General features: G+C 43.8%; 1 protein-coding gene and 1 pseudogene across 1 annotated transcript; both read left to right on the top strand.

Annotated features, from left to right (window-relative positions):
• The first annotated feature begins 4,301 nt into the window (after positions 1–4,301).
• On the top strand, positions 4,302–5,030 carry LOC127150299 (ATP synthase subunit alpha, mitochondrial-like). The gene has a single exon (XM_051087712.1). The coding sequence runs from the start codon at positions 4,302–4,304 to the stop codon at positions 5,028–5,030; it is 729 nt and encodes a 242-aa protein (XP_050943669.1).
• Positions 5,031–7,446: 2,416 nt separating this feature from the next.
• LOC127150298 (60S ribosomal protein L5, mitochondrial-like) lies at positions 7,447–7,980 on the top strand (annotated as a pseudogene).
• Positions 7,981–17,100: the final 9,120 nt, after the last annotated feature.

The following is a 17,100-nucleotide window of genomic DNA, read 5'->3' as shown; positions in this document are numbered from 1 at the left end:
TAGAAGAAAACACAAACTTCAGAAGAACTGTTAACTACGAGCGTGGGGACAGTTTATCAGGCTTTGCTGCCCACATGGAAGAACGTGTCAGCAAGCTAGATAGCTCTCAGAAGACACTATTAGAGATGATAAACGGCATGTCGGAGGATTTTAGAGTCAACCTCGATGTCGTTAGGAATGAAATCGCAGACGTGAACGCAAGGCTGAATCTCACGATGCAAGCAATGGCAAACCAAGCTCCAGCTGGAGGAGCAATTTCGGTTAGCATGGTAAAGATCCCAAAACCAAAGCCCTTCTGTGGGGCAAGGGATGCAAAGGCCCTAGAGAACTATATTTTCAACCTTGAACAGTACTTCAAGGCTACAAACACTATTACCGAGGAAGCGAAAGTGACATTGGCAACGATGCATCTGTCTGAAGATGCAAAGTTATGGTAGAGGTCCCGATACGTGGACATACAAGAAGGACGTTGCACAGTAGACACTTGGGACGCCCTGAAGAGAGAGCTCCGCACACAATCCTTCCCCGAGAATGTGGAAATCCTTACTCGGTGAAAATTGCATGATCTAACACACACTGGTGAGATTCGGGAGTACGTGAAACAGTTCGCAGGGTTGATGCTAGACATCCGCGATATGTCAGAGAAAGACAAAGTTTTCTGTTTTGTCGAAGGGCTGAAACCGTGGGCAAGGGCCAAGCTGTATGAACAAAGGGTCCAAGATCTCACGTCAGCGTATGCAGCAGCCGAACGATTGTTCGATCTGACAAGAGACTCTCAAGATGTGAGACGTCACCAAAGTTCCTCACCTGGAAGGAACAGGAATAGTCGTCCGAGTTCTCCCAAAGCTGTAGGGGGAGACGAATGTCTTCGTAAAGATCGCAGATCTCACCAGTCAAACACAGGGAACACATGGCAAAGGCCGAATAATCAAAGCCCACCCAAGCGCCGCCTCAGTTGTTTCACATGTGGTAGGCCACATATGGCAAGAGAATGCCCGAATAAAGTCGACTTTCATGCGTTTCAGGCCTCATTAATCGTGGATTCAGATGATAAGCCAAATCAAGCAGAGGATGAAGCGGGCCTGATAGATGGAGGCGAAAGGACTCGAATAGGGGCCATAAAATATCTGTCGTCTCTCTAGAAAGAGTCAGGGGAGAGAAACGTACCCATGAAAGGGGGCTTATTATATGTTAACACCTGGATCAATCAAAAGCAGACGAAAAGCACTATGATTGATTCCGGTGCAACCCATAACCTCATAATAGAGGCAGAGGCCAGACGTCTAAGACTCCGTTGGGAGAAGAACTCAGAAAGAATGAAGGTCGTGAATTCCATTGCCCTACCCGTCGTCGAGTTAGTGAAACAAACGACGATAAAGTTGGGAGGATAGAAGGGCCGCGTAGACTTTGTGGTTGTAAAGATGGATGACTTCGATGTGGTGCTAGGAATGGTGTTCCTCCTTGAACATCAAGTCATACCAATGCCCTCAGCCAGATGTCTAGTGATTACTGGATCCTTTCCCACGATAGTGCAAGCAGAGATTCGTCAGCCCAACAGGTTTAAAATGATATCGGCCATGCGACTAGATGAGAATTGCGCCCAAGGGGAACCACCATTTGTGTAGATCCCGCTTGGGGCGTCAGAAAAGCTGAGGGAGACAGTCCCCGAAGACACTCTGTGTGTCTCGAAGAAGTACCATGGTGTGATGCCAAATAGTTGGCCCAAGTCCTCATTGAAGCGAAGGAGGACCGACCATGGGATAGAGCCGCCGTTAGAGGCAAAAGCGCATGCGAAGAACATTTATTGCACGATGTCCCCGGAGTTAGCTGGACTTCAGAAACCATCAAAGATGTTGAACACATGATTTCGTAGACCTGTACAAGCTCCGTATGGAGTTCATGTCCTTCCCCTGAAGAAGAAGGACAGAAGCCCACAACAGCGTATTGACCGCCGTATCCAGAGCAAGCTCACAGTTTGGCACAAATATCCACTCTCCATGCTCACGAGGTGGGTGGACCGTCCATGTGGGGTGAAGTATCTCCCGAAGTCAGACATCCGACCGAGGTACTGTCGAGTAAGAACAACAAGGCAAGGGGACTCGAGAAAAATTGTGTCACTAGGCATGAAGCATCCGAGATCCCCGTGGTGCCACTGAGTCTTACCGATGCCAAGAGAGGAGAGTGTTACTCTGTGTAGAGCCAGATAAACGTGTCGGATCATGTGGGGAAGTGCCACCAAAGTGAGTTGTTGAGAGAAGAAGACACTCAGTGGAGTGAGAACCTCATGTGTCAGGCTGCCTTCAATGGTTTGAAGCAAGCCATGATCGAGGGGCCAAGTCTTGGGGTTGTCGGTACGACCAAGACTCCCAAAGTTGAAGCCGATCAATTCAGTTGTGTGTTTGAAGAATATCCGCATCATTGTGTTGATGGCAGACGAAAAAATTGGGTTCAGTTGCTGAAGGTAACCCAGTTCGGTCATAGTGCTCAGACAGACTTGCTGATCAAGAGAAGTCCGTTAGAGATTAAAGGTAGGAGGCATTCTGTATTTCCGCCCCTCGCTGATGGCTCTTATGTAGAGAACCGCCCTCAAGTCCACCGAGTTGGAGAGGAATGTGAACAGATGGCCGACATTGCTCGAGTGTGCCTAGAAGAAGCTTCAAGGCCGATGGAGGAGAGGGTAGATCAAAAGCGAAGCCCTCTTGAGTTCGAGTGGATGACCAAGCTTCCAATTGACAGTGCAACAACACCGTACAGTTATCTGTCAACCTGGACCTGGAGGAAGACAGAGAAGTCAAGGAAGTCCTTGCTGACAGAGTAAGGACTGGTAGAAGGCCCACGAGGGAGATACATAAATTCCTGGTGCAGCGGAAGAAGCCCCTCGTGGAGGTAACAAGAGGAGAACATGGGGAAGACCTTGAAGCGTGGACGCAGAAGACCGAAGTGCTCCAGCTTCGCCAGTTGACGAGGACGTCAACCGTTTAAGTGGGGGAGAATGTCAAGGGCATATTTGTCCAAGGTATTATTTACCTATGGTCGTATGCCCGAATACCCCCAAATCACTTTATCTTTATGTCATGAAAGTAATCTAGGTTAATTCTTTCCTTTTCGTGTCGCCGAGCCACAGTGTGACATTTTGGCTTTTTCATATGCAAGCGTGCCAAGGCCAAAAATCTCAATATGCACTATAGGGGGTACATGAGTAGTTCGACCCCCGCCCAAGCCTTGTCGCACTCTTTGCAAGCTAAGCTATTTTCTTTGCAATTGACAGTCTTCAATGCTTTCTTTATGATGTTTTCAACTATTTACTTTCTCTCTCCCGTTTTATAAAAACATTTTCCTAAGAACTTGAAGGGAGGCTACATCATACCGCGAGTTTGTCCGTGGATTCCGAATTTCGAACGGCTGACTTGTTGATCGAGCTAAACAAGTGCCGCACAATCACGTTGAGAAGTTACGATTGTGACACCAGACAGCTAAGTTGGTATGGAAGAATCACTGCGCTGCGGGAAATCCTTCTCTATACAAGTTCTCGGACGAGGTTTTTGAACATCACTTCGATAGGCAAGAGGTGTAAGCACCACGAGGTGTTCAGCGATCTCGTACTAAACGAAAGGACTTGCACTTTCCCCATAACCAAAATGAAAGAAAGTCAACCTATTCTTGCAATTGCGGTCAGTCTCGCTACCTCTTTAGTTGCCGCTCCCTACTTGCTCATTCGAATACCACAAGAAAGTAGCTCCTATCTCTAAGGGGGCTTATGCACTCCACGACTTTCTTATGTTATGGGGTCTCAAAGACTGAATTTAGTTGCTAGTTGAAAAGCCCTTTCTCTCTAATAATCAGGTCCGCTTTGAAGCTCCAACCTATACAATGGGCCTTGGCCTAGCTTACTAAGCGTTGGAATCAAGAGGTCCAACAATAGAAAGAGAAGTTCTAAAGAAGCGGAAGAAGAAAAAGAAGACAAGACTAATCCGCTACATAATTTTTGGAATTCATGAGTCCGACCTATCCACAGATTCAGATGGATCAAAGAGGTCATTCTGACCTGTCGGACTTGTTCATTCCGAATCCACGAACATTATGGCTCATTTGAATTGAAAGGATGAAAAAGCATAATGAAAGGAAGGAAAGCCGTCCTCAGGCATTGAACGAGTGGAATTCTCAAAGAATTTGAGCTATCATATTCCTTCCTTTCTTAGTCGAGCTGCTTATCGCGCCTTGCTCTCGGTAAGACGTTTAGAAGGCAGTGCCTTCTCTTGTTTTTATATGTGGCATTTCTCACTGGACGCCCCTTTTCTTCAATGGAATTCTCTCCCAGAGCAGCAGAACTAACAACTTTCTTAGAAGGTAGAATTACGAACTTCAAAACGTCTTTGAAAATGGATGAGATGGGTCGAGTCCTATCTGTAGGAGATGGAATTGCCCGAGTTTATGGATTGAAGGAGATTCAAGCTGGGGAAATGGTGGAATTTGCCAGCGGTGTCAAAGGAATAGCCTTAAATCTTGAGAATGAGAATGTAGGGATTGTTGTCTTTGGTAGTGATACGGCTATTAAGGAAGGAGATCTTGTCAAGCGCACTGGATCGACTGTGGATGTTCCGGTGGGAAAGGCTATGCTCGGGCATGTGGTCGACGCCTTGGGAGCACCCATTGATGGAAAAGGGGCTCTCAGCGATCTCGAGCGAAGACGTGTCAAAGTGAAAGCCTATGGGATTATTAAACGTAAATTAGTGCACGAGCCTATGCAAACAGGGTTAAAAGCGGTGGATAGCCTGGTTCCTATAGGCCGAGGCCAACGAGAACTGATATTCGGGGACCGACAAACTGGAAAAACTGCTATAGCTATCGATACCATATTAAACCAAAAGCAAATGAACTCCACTCAATTCAAATGCTTTGCTTTGAACCTCTATTTTTTTCTTGTTAGGATTCTGCCTCCTATTATCATTTTTTTTCTATCGGAGCAGAAGGCAGAGAACAAATCAGAGGAGGGTAGGCGGTTCTCATACCCCTCTTTTTCATACTTTTGAGTATGATCCTATTTCTAAATATTAGAAAAGGATCTTTTCAAAAACTCAAAAGAGGAAAAATCTTTTCTTGGATCCTCTATTTAAGCCTTCTCTTTTTTACCTCAATCTGCCTCTACTTTCTACGTATTCAATTTCATACTCTTTTTTCTACTATTTGCGTCAGCCTTATGATCACTTTTTTTTATAATCCATCTTCTTCTTCGGAGGATTCCTTCGCCCTCCAGGTTCTCTCGGAACCTTGGCCCATGACTCCAAATACGGTAGAGGAAACTTCTCTTTTTAATCGAATCCCAATATTAGAGAGGGAGAACTGTATTTTTCTCTTGGGAAAGGAGCCAGGGCTCTTCTGGCGGGAATCTTTGAAACAACCTCTGGATTCTTTTACAACCCAAAAAGACTACGATGGGTTCATAGAGTTCTCCAAACGAGATCTGGAGATTCGGGAACTCAAACACTCCTGTTATTCGATATTTCTGAAAATTATAGAGAACAAGGCCGACCTCGTCTAGAACGCAACCTGCGATCCCAAAAGTAGCTTTGTCTATTACTTGGAAGAGCACCGTAAGGAGCTGGACTCCTTTGAGGACGAGTTGAACGTACAAGAACGAGACAAGGAGAAAATCTCTTTTCTACTCGATTTCCTAAAAGATCTCCATAAACATGGACATTAGTCCTATTACATTTGGGAGATCTTGAGGGCTCCTCGCTGGCGCGATTTTTAAGATTAATTAGAAGTCCATTGTCCATTTTTTTTTCTTCTGAAATTGAAAGGAGGGAAGGCGAGGGCGAGGTTCTGTTCTCGTTCTTGTTTGCATTGGATCAGCTATTCCCCGAAAATGTTGCTTTTCTCGTTGGGGGTCCCAAATCAAATCGTCCTTGCGATTCTTCCTTCTTTTTTTGTTTTGAGTGTAGTATAACAAACTTAACCGCACAAGCCTGGGCTTGGCCTACCTCCATTCCTAGAGGAGTCGTATGAGGCGGAAGCTCCACGTACGGTTTTGAAGCTGAGCCTTTCCAGCAATGGGGCTTAGGAACCGATATGATGATTGGTTTAGGTAGGGCGGCTGGCCTACTACGGGCACTTGTAAGGATTAGTGCGTGAGACCGCGATCCACAAGCTGACGCATGGGACTGACCCTTGACTTGGGAAAGAATAGGGGAAAGATAGCATGTCACAAGAGAGAGGTTTGGAACCCTACTGCAGGAGGGACGCCTCGCAAGTCGGGCTTAACGAGATGAGGCCTTTTGGCGAAGCCAAGTCAATTTCGGGCCACCAAACCCTGCAACTGATGAAAAGGCCCTATGGACTAAAGGGAAACGTGTACGTTGTCACACTCCCTGTCTTCCAAAGGTGCCTAAGGTCGGGCCAGACGCAGCAGAGCGAGGACCCAAGAGCGAATTCCCCACCGGCTGGGGTACAGGAGATGGCCATCTCGAGGCATATCACGACCTACAGGCAAGACCGACGAGACCTGGGAGGGCAAGCCGATTGGGAGTCAGAGGATCCATAGTACCTGCAGACCCACGGACTGAATATTCATCATTTTCGAAAGCGAGGGGAAGGGATCTCTTTTCTGCAACGAAAAAAAATGGAGCTGATTTGACTCGGCACAACCTAATGATGCATCCAATACCACTGTGCCTAGAATGCCTTGCTAGATCTCTGCTCCTTAAAGCTATATAGGCAAGAAGCACTTTTTTTTACCTCAATATTAGACGACGGAGATCAGATTTGATGGAGAAAGGCGTTGACACATGACTGATGACTGCATTTCATTTCAATCCTTGGGCTCATTTTCTTTAGTTACTCTTTGCTTCAATCAGAATAGCACATATTTTCAAAAAAGAAAGGTGAGAAGTTCTCAAATTCTTTGAGCGTCTCATTGATAAGGACATATTAACCTCTTCCATGAATGAGTCACCTGGACCTTTGTTTTTGGTTCTACGTAGCTTAATTTCCTCCATATTCACCTTTTTTTCTTCATTCATCCGCCTCAATGGATCTGGATAGATTTCTTTAGTTGGTTCTCAGCTCCTTTCAGTTTCTAGTCGGACCTCTGAATTCCACTAACCCGGTTCGTGGTAGCTTATTAATTCTATACTATAGTCAAAAGGATTTCGCATCAATTCCATTGGCCCTTTCAAACCTTTTCATAGCCACTTCTCCACCAAACCCAAAGGTCTTTTTTTTCCACCAAGAAAGAATGTTCACTCTTGAGCCCTGTCCAGAGAAAGCAAGATGCATTCATTCTGGTCAATTTGGGCAAGAGGAATGTTCAGCATCTCATAATTAAGGCGAGTACCCGATTCACACCCAGTTTCATTACATCTCTGTACTCAATCCCCTTATCTATCTCCCAGAACTGGCCTCCCTGTCCGGAGGTATATAAGCTTGGGGCCCTCTTTCCCCTTAGGAATGTGTCCGAGCCAACAACTCCAGTTTCATTACGAAGATATATAACGTCAGGATCCGTTGCTCAAACAGAATCACACCAACGTTATGGAAGTTCCTGGATCGTCTTCAATAAGAGTCGTGCCAAAGGAACCATATGATTTCAGAACAAAAAATGGAAAATTGGCTATGGAGATTCTGCGCGATCAGAAATTGATACAGACAAGGGGTTCGATAGGAAAGTCCTTTCGGTCCAATCCATTCTTTCAGTCAAATAAAGACAAAGGATATGTCAGTGACCTAGCACGAGAAAGCACTCTCCGAGGGCATGAAATGTCTAATTTTTCTTTCAAAATCATTATAGGAATAGTAATGTCTTTCTTAAATTCTCCAGTCGAAATACGGGAAAACTCCATTCAATTCTCGATGAAAACTACATTCAAGACTCTAGGGTTCAATGTGATTATTGTCACTTCGGCCAAGACACAAGAAGAGACTTTACCACCATGGAGCGGATTTTTGAAAAAAAAATTGAATTTGAAAAAAAGAAAAGATTGAAGCTGAAATCCAACTTCTTCTTGAAATAAAGAACTCGCACACACTAGATTTCTTGGATTCCAAAAAAAAAATCAATACACCAGCTTAGATTTCTTGGATTTCTTTTTTTTTCGCAAATTCTTTGCTCATCTGGAGTAGCTTAATTAGTGGAGTTGAGATGAAAGGGCCTAGGCGCCAGTAACCCAAAGAAATGAAAGAAGAGCTTACTTATTTGATTCATTTCCTATCTAGGAGTCCTCAAACAAAGTTCCATTTGAGATTGGACTAAGAAGGAAGAAGGCGAGTCAGTATGCTAATGCCTCATCCTTAAATCAATCCTTCCCATAGGTTATTTTCCCAACGAATAAGTAATTGTAGGAGTGAAAGCTTCATATAATTCGAAAGAGCAAGAGCAGCAAGTCCAAGTAAATCAAATACGAAACAAAATACGTAATTTTTTTAGGATTAAACAAAAGGATTCGCAAATCAAAGTGCTAATGCTACAACCAATCCATAAATTGTTAAAGCTTCCATAAAAGCCAGACTAAGAAATAAAGTACCTCGGATTTTTCCCTCCGCCTTGGGTTGTCTCGTGATCCCTTCTACAGCTTGGCCCGCAGCAGTACCTTGACCAATCCCAGGTCCAATAGAAGCAAGCCCGATGGCCAACCCAGCAGCAATAACGGAAGCGGTAGAAATCAGTGGATTCATGATAAGTTCCTCAGACCAAAAGAAAGAAATGGTTAATGATACAATCAACCAATGAATTATAACTTATTATTCCATCACTAAGATTTATCCAACTAAAAATTACGACTTGAAGTAATAATATTATTGAATCATCCAAACTAATTCAATCTCTTTTTTTAGTTCCTATCCATCCACGTAGTTTTTGTGAATCCATACGACTTTTGTTCTTCCATTTCTTTTAAAGCATTCTTTGAATTCTTCATTTTTTTCTTGATTTAATCTCTCTATTCATTCAATATTGAATTCAAAATTACATTACAGCCGAAATAGAAGGACTTCCATTGTAAGCCCTATCTAAATTCATAGTAGTAGGGCAGATCTCTAAATTTGTAATTATATTTTTAGTTCGATTTTGTTATTTCACATTAGTTCAGTTCGGTTAGATAATATAGGAAAGAAAACAGGAGAAAGAGAGCTCTCAACTCCTTTACTGCAGGCCAAAAGAAAAGCATCCCAACCTTGAAAGATACGATGAATTTTGAAAGATACGAAGCATCCATACCTTGAAAGATATGACGAATTTGCAGAAAGGATCCCTCGCCACCCTTTATGGAGCTATTTGCATGCAGACTGCATTTTACACTCAAGGGCAGATACCGGACCCCATGCTAAGATACAACTCCCTCCAATTAGTAGAGAAACCCGTTACTTCAGAAATGACAGAATCCTTACTCTTTATAAAAGGCTTTGAAGACAGCCCCTTATACCTCCTAAAGACCGAATATCCTGGGGCAAGAAGACTGATAATATCCTTTGCACTCTTAAAACGAATGAAAATGAATTCACTCAATTTCGCCATTGTCCCCCTTCGAAAATACGAAGAAAACTTCGAAGAGCTTGACAAAGAATATCCACCCCAAGCCATTTACAGGATAGCGCATGAAGACGAAACCGATTTCACTATTTGGCCCCTCATTTTAAGAAGACAGCAAGACAAACAAGAGGAGGATTTACGTATTATTCTACATGGGGTCCCAGAAAGGGAAAGGCTTTTTGTAGAAAGGATCCCAAATGATGCAACTTTCTTCGCCTGGATGAGAGACTACCCACCGATACTAAAGCAAGCAGAGGAATCAAAAAATGAAACACTGGCGGAGCTCCTTATAGGACACCTGTAATAGCACAACCCCGATGAAGAACAATAATACTAACCCCGATGAGAGGGCCTGCTACTCCGTCGAGAAGGCCCGCAACTCTGATCAGAATATTGGTACTTTTTTAGTATATTATTTAACCAACCAAAATGGAGTAAAATCTCCCCCAAAAGAGGCCATTGGGCCCGATCCGCCGCTTCGCTACAATACCCAAAGGTTAATATGGAATTTCATGAGTCCTCCAGACAGGTTCATATTCCATTTCATGACTCCTTCTACGGGAGGCGCAAAGTGAAACGATTGTTCAGGAGCAAAGGAGCTCGGTTCAATTTTATGTTCGAAGAAAGTCGACTGATAAGGAGAGGAGATGAGCCCTTTCCCTTGATTTTTTGAAATAACTCGACTCAAAATGATAAGGATCAAAGACTTATCTCAGAATTTGAAAGCGAAGTCCTTATCCCTTATTAGGAGCCCTTAGATTAATAGAAGAGGCGGAACGAGGTCTCATGTACGTAGATGCGTGGGTGAATCAGAAAGAGGCCAAAAGAGGTCGAGTCGATTCCCACCCCCAATTTCATTGCTGAGACAGAGGCCCGACGTCTGAGAATTGGGACAAAGACCTAGGAAAAATGAAAGGAGTAAACTCAACTGCCTTACCCATTTTTGGGATTGCAAGACGAATGAGATTCAAATTGGGATCGTGGAGTGGACAGACGGATTTTTTGGTTGTGAAGATGGACGATTTGGGGATGGAATTCCTTCTTGAACACAAGGTCATCCCTATGCCCTTGGCCAAATCTTTGGTAGTCACAGGATCTAATCCCACCGTAGTCCAGACAAAAAGAAGAAAGGGATGAAACTTCTCAAACTGAAGAGAGGGCTAGCCCGCAAAGAACCCACGTTCATTCATGGCTATCCCAGTGGTTGATGAGGAAAGTCCGAAAGAGCTAGTTCCGGAGGCAGTCCAGTATGTCTTAGACGAATACCAAGACGTAATGGCAAAGAGTTTACCTAAGACTCTACCTCCACTTAGGGGGATAGATCATGAGATAGAACTTCTACCCGGGGCGAGACCCCCTACAAAGAATGCGTATCACACGGGGCTGCCAGAATTGGCAGAATTGGTAGAGTTCTTGGATGTTGGGTTTATTAGACCTGCAAAAGGTCCTCGCGCACATATTTCTTCTTGATTCAAAAGAAAGAGGGAAGTCTCCGCTTATGTATCGACTATCGAGCGCTCAATAAAATCACAGAGAGAAAGACCTCTCCCCATTATCACAGACTTCTTTGACCACCTCCATGGCGCCAAGTACTTTTCGAAGTTGGATCTTCTTTTAGGGTCTTGATTATCAAGTGCGAATTGCTTCATGAGATGAACCATTGTCTTAGACGATATTACGCCTTTTCATTTCGAGTCTAATGCCTTTCGGCCTCACCAATGCTCCAGCCACTTTTTCTACCTTTCAGAATCAGGTTTTCCATTCATACCTTGACAAGTTGATCCTAGTATATATATCTGGACGAGATTGTGGTTTAGAGCGCGAGGCTAGAAGAGCATCAACCTCACCTTCCATTAGTATTTGAGAAATTGAGGTTGACTGTATGTAAAGAGAGAGAAATGTGCCTTTGCTCAAAAAGGCAGTCACTTCCTCGGTCACGTGATCGAGTGTGGCCGAATCGACATGGAAGAGAGCAGAATGACTGCTCTACGTGACTGGAGAGTACCGTCTGTAGTAAGGGATTTGCCTTCTTTCCTCATAGAACCTACTATTTATTTGGAAGAAAGCCTACTTCCTTGAGGGATTCTCTTCAAGAACAGGGCCCTTAACGGAGTTGTTGAAGAAAGACCATAAGTGGGAATGGACCTCAGAATCTCAGGCTGCCTTCGGGGATCTGAAGAAGGCCATGATGGAAGGGTTGGTTCTCGAAATTGTCGATGTAAGCAAAGCAAGTGGAAACCAACGCATCTGATTTTGCCTTAGTCCTCCAAGACGGCCATCCCATTGCCTATGAGAGCAGGAAACTGAAGTATGCAGAGAGGAGAAGCCGAAGAGAAAGAAATGCTTGCCATGGTACACTGTCTAAGAGCCTGGAGACAAGATTTCTTGGGACCCCAGTTCGTAGTCAAGACGGACAATAGAAAGATATGCCACTTTTTCAGTCAACCCAAATTGACCTCTAAACAAGCTCGTTGGCAAGAATGCTTGGCCAAATTTGATTTTCAGAAGACAGGCCAGGTAAATCAAATCAAGCGGCCTTAACCCTTAGTCGGATGAGCGAACAACATGCGGCCCTGTGCATCTTCGCCCATTTAAAAGCTAGCAGCCGGCACCCTTCTTGAAATTATCAAGGCTTGCCTGGCCAAGGACTCTGTGGCCCAAGCTATAATATAGTTTCTTAAAGAAGGGAAGACTCTTCGGGTAGAAGATGACCTATTGTTCACCAAAGGCACTAAAGGAACTAAAGGAAGCAGGGGACCCTCCCCATTCTTCTTTTTTTCTTTGATGAAGTGGGCTCTGATTTCTTTCTTTTGAATTCTATAAAAAGAGCGAGCTAGATCAGTCTAAATGTGTCAGTCAGAAAGCAAGTAAGTAGGATGGAGCTTAGGGGCTAGCCGACAAGTAAAGAACCTTTCCTACGATCCCCAGTCTATTATGAATTAGACCAGAGAATGAATCCCTTTATCTCACCCTTTTTCCCTATACAAAGGAGCAGCGGCTCCCCTTCAATAAAAGACAAGAAGAAATTCAAGGCATAATGCTGAAGGTTGATTCTCAAAACTCTTTCTCAGGCAGACAGAGAGAAGAGACATTAGAAAAGAAGAGATTGCACTAAGGTTGAAACTTCTCAAAAATGTTCCCAAATTTTCCACTGAACAAGACAAAGAAGGTGGGAAAATTTCCATCTTGCCCTATTTCATGAAAATGCTTCCCGTTATACTGCTAAAAGCTTATTAGAACTGAAAGGAATGGGAAGGGATGCTGGGTCACCTTGAACAAGGCCTGGGGCACCCTTTTTACGTCATGAAGGATAGGCTTTCTTTGAACAATGTAGATGTAGAAAAGATGGAACTAATTGGACGGAGGTTATGAAATAACTCGACTCCCACGGAGAGGTTCGAAGAAAGTCGACTGGTAAGGAGTCAATGAATAAAGACTCATTGAATAAAGCAAAACGACTGAATTTGAATAAAAGAAGGAGTGCAATGAAAGAAATCCATATTCACTCCGCTCCATGGGTCGCCAATTGGCTTCAAACGAGCGAGAAAGAATGGGATGGATAAACAAGGCTATTTATGTAAATTCAAAGAAATCAGGCTATTGGCGAAGATGAAACTGCTTCTCAAAACTAAGCTACTGCGACTGAGGCAACTAAATTCCCCTCTTCAGGGATTGGGGCGGATTCCGCTTCTTCAACCTCAGCTGACCCAACTTCAACAGATGCCGCCTAACCAGTCGATTCATTCCTATGAGCACCTACTAGTTCGCTCTGCGTCGATTGCTTTTATTCGGACGGATTCCTTTCCTCCCTGGGTTGGTCACCTGCCTGCCTCATCTCTTGTTGGCTTGAAACTCCCCATTTCCCCTGAGAACACCCTAGTAGTTTTGCTTGTTGGGTTGAAAATGGAAGAAAAGAAAGGGCAAATAACAGCCTTTAAGAGAAGGAAAGGTGTTGAGAGATCTCAAAGATAAAGAAATGCATAAAAAAGAGGTGATTTTGCTCATTCTCTTTAAAGGGATGAAAGATCCTTCCTTGTCCGTGGTAGTTTAATTCCATGCTCTTCGGACAATAATGAGTTTTTCGCGGACTCCTCTTTTCTCTTCAAAGAGATTCTATACAATGAGAGAGAGGAAGGAAGATTGGTGGGACCGCTATTGGGGAAGGACAGTCGGACGAAAGACTGCTCAGACTGCTATTGATTGGCGCCCGGACACCCGGACCCAGGAAGGCTGCTGGAAGGACACCTGTACCCGATCCGGATAATAATAATACAGACTCCAACTCTTTCTCTTCCATAGCCAATAATGGAACTAGACTCTAACGGATAATTTGTCTTATTCTTACCTCCGTCCTTTAGAGTCCTTCAGACCGTCCTCTTGACTTGTTTATCCATATTAACCTTTCGAGTTCTAGGAGGGTAGTTCCACTGGGATACCCGCTGAGCTTTGTCCTATTGCCCGAGCTTCAGTTACGAACGAGACTTCTGCAAGAACTGATACTACAACGTCTGCAATCGGTCGAGCCCTTTTCCAGAGCCCTTTCTCCTACACATAAACCTAGGGAACTGGGAGGGATTCCTATTCATCAAGCTCTTTGTCTTCAGTCGATCTTTACCTTCAGAGGTAGGGAATTGCCCTTGTCTTCGTTTGGGGCAACCCACTACGCAGTTTTTCTATAAATATGGGTGTTTAGGGTGAGAACCCACCCATAAAACTGAATATGGATTTTCTTACTATTAAGGATTTTGACTTGCACTCCTTCAAGCCTTTGAATAGGGATCAGTCTTTCTCTCCTTTCAGCCGAGCCCTTGTTCATTGATTCAGTCGAGTTATTTCATAACCTTCAGATGGAGTGCAAAAAGGACACTTCTCCAATAAAATAAGAAATGCAAAAAGGACATTTCCAATAAGAGATGTTCGAAAGGATAGGCTTTCCATTAATTCCACTAATAGATTTGACGAAGGACTCTAGAATGGAACTCAAAGAAATCAGAAGGATAATGAAATAGCGAGACTCAAAACTGAAAGAAAAGAGAAAGAAAGTGAAAGATCAGAATTGCTTGATGATCTTATGAGATCTTCTTCATATCTGAAGAAAGGAGACTACGTTAAGAGAAAGAAAGAGGCATCAAAATAGAATCACTCAATTTCTCGGTAGTTCTAGCTTTTTCTATCTTTCTTCTTCTTTGATAAAGAGATCCGAGATCTGACCTTGCTTACCGCACACCCTAACAATTGGTACTGACTACCCTTGCTTCCAGCCCAACTTGGGTTAGTAGCTTCAAACTAGGTCTCGTGACCCAAGCTCTTGAACCCTATTCTTATCTTCAGAAATTTACGGCTGATACCCCCTCTCAAACTGCGGAAAAGAGATGGAACTCTCATGCATGAAACTCGGAAGAGTTTCTTGGGTCCAGTGCTTAAAGGAGAATCGTAGGTCCGATTAATTGGTATTCTTCCTTGGGTGAAGTTCAGTCAAGCGGGCGGCTTCTCTTTCTATCTACGCACGTGTCCTAGGTATTCCGATTTCGGTAAAGCGACTGCAGAAAGAGCTGCTCCAACTGCTACTTTCAAAACCTACACTCCCACTCCTACTTCCTCTTCGGGAACTACTGAAAGCTCCTGCTTCTGATCCAACTTCTAAAGGTCAAGCCCGACGATCCCTCTTGATAGCCTTCTAAGGGTTCTTCAACGGCAGCAACTTCCTAAACTCTCAACTCCTCTCAACGAACATTTTTTTCATTGAACTCTCTCCTTCGAGACCTTCTTCTTCAATCTGATTTTCACCCTTTATTCACAACTAACTCGTCCGGTTCGCAAATTCTTTCCGTCTACTCCGCCTAGTTTGAATGAAAAAGGGGTAGATTAAAGGGAGGGAATCTTTGAAGGTCTCCCTTCTTTTGATTTTAGAGGGAAAGATGTCTTTGAATAAGAAATCGCCATAGGCTAAACCAAGTTCTCACCTCAAATTTGCTTATGCATCAAAGGATTTCTCCTTAATAAGGAAGGAAGATCTGACCGACTTTCTACTTCTCTTTCTTCAACGAAAGCTTCTCCAGGTATTCAGATTCACATCCAAAAGAAAAGAAGAAAGTCTAGCCTCATCAACAAGAGAAAAAACTGGGAATGATCGGACTCTTCTTCCGAGCCTGCGCGATCCTTCTTTTCCCGCTCGAGCTTAACCTCTTTCTTCTTTCTGCTTAGACAGATTCTTTAGCTTTCTCTTGCTTCTTAAACTGAGATAGCAGACTCAGCCTAAAGGGATCATGTCGATTCCTCTGATCATGAAAGAAGACCTATGGAAAGAGATCGTTCCCTTTCTTTGGATTCCGACATCCTTCTTCTCGTCCGAGATTGAATCCGAGTGATCATCCTTGTCAAAGATAGCTACAGGGGAATTAGGAAGTTGAAAGGTCAAATCAGCCATTTGTTAGGTCAAATCTCATAATGGGGTATGGCTGGAAGGAAGAAAGAAACTTTTTTCCCACAGTCCGGAGTACTTTCATTGAGTTCTTCTACGGAGAAAACGTCAAGTTCTCGCGGATGAGTTGACTTCCTTCTCATTTGCTTAGCATATGAAATTTGATACATCTCGAGCTTGCGACGGCCCTCCTGGGAGAGCTATGGAATAACCTCAGAGAGAACTTTTCTATCTAACCTCTTCTCATTCCCTTTTGCGGCTAGTCCCTGGTCTCTCTGACGTTTTTGCCTTTCTCCTCTTTTGGGAGTTTGTCCCGAGACCTCTAACTTCACGGGCCTGGTGTCTAACCCTGACGCTTGTGTGTCCGTCTTTGACTCTCAATCATAAGAATTCCCTTTTTTTGGAAACTCTTTTCCGCCATTGGCTGAAGGAGAGATTACATTGAAGAGATCTTATGCAAGGTTGGAGAAAGAGAGACAAAATAGACAAAATTAAGCTAGCACGGATCGGGATGAAGATCGAAACTAAGCGACTTCTGCCTCTTCGATCCGGCGTGTGGGTCGAGCGTCTCGTCTGTCTGACTTTGGGCGAGTTAATTTGTCCGATTCCTACGACTTGAATTTCTTATAAAGAGATGGAGAATCTTTTTGAATGACCGAGATTCTTTCCTTGTCCCAGTTCTTCTTTCCACTTCTACTTAAACAAGAGAAAAAGAGGGCACAAGAACTGAAACTGAATAAACTGCTTAAACAAGGGCTACTGCCTAAACTCACTTGAGCTATTTAAAGCGCGTAGTGGGCATCATCCGCTGGACCAAGTTGCCTCCATATCAGTAGGCTCCAACTCGAAAATTCATTCAATCTTCTACATTGGTCGTGCGCGCCTCCTTCTTTCTTACCGAGGTTGGGCTTCACTTCGCGCCTACTACGTCCTCCGGAGCGACTGGATCAATTCCAAGTTCTAATTCTTCAGTCACTAATCTCAAAAGTCAGACTAAGAAAGTAGGACAAAGTTGCGAGACTAAAAGGTTGAGGGACGGACGCGCTAGAACTATGGACCCCATCCATTCCACCGGGATGGTTAGACTTAGAATAAGATCTCAATAGGGATAGGATAGGTGAAAGTGAAACTGAGTCCTCTTCAAGTTAATAGGAAG

Source organism: Cucumis melo, chromosome 7 (genome assembly GCF_025177605.1).
Source record: "Cucumis melo cultivar AY chromosome 7, USDA_Cmelo_AY_1.0, whole genome shotgun sequence".
Classification (NCBI taxonomy): Eukaryota; Viridiplantae; Streptophyta; class Magnoliopsida; order Cucurbitales; family Cucurbitaceae; genus Cucumis; species Cucumis melo.
Note: the sequence above shows the minus strand (reverse complement) of the source record. Positions and strands in the feature narration are given on the sequence as shown.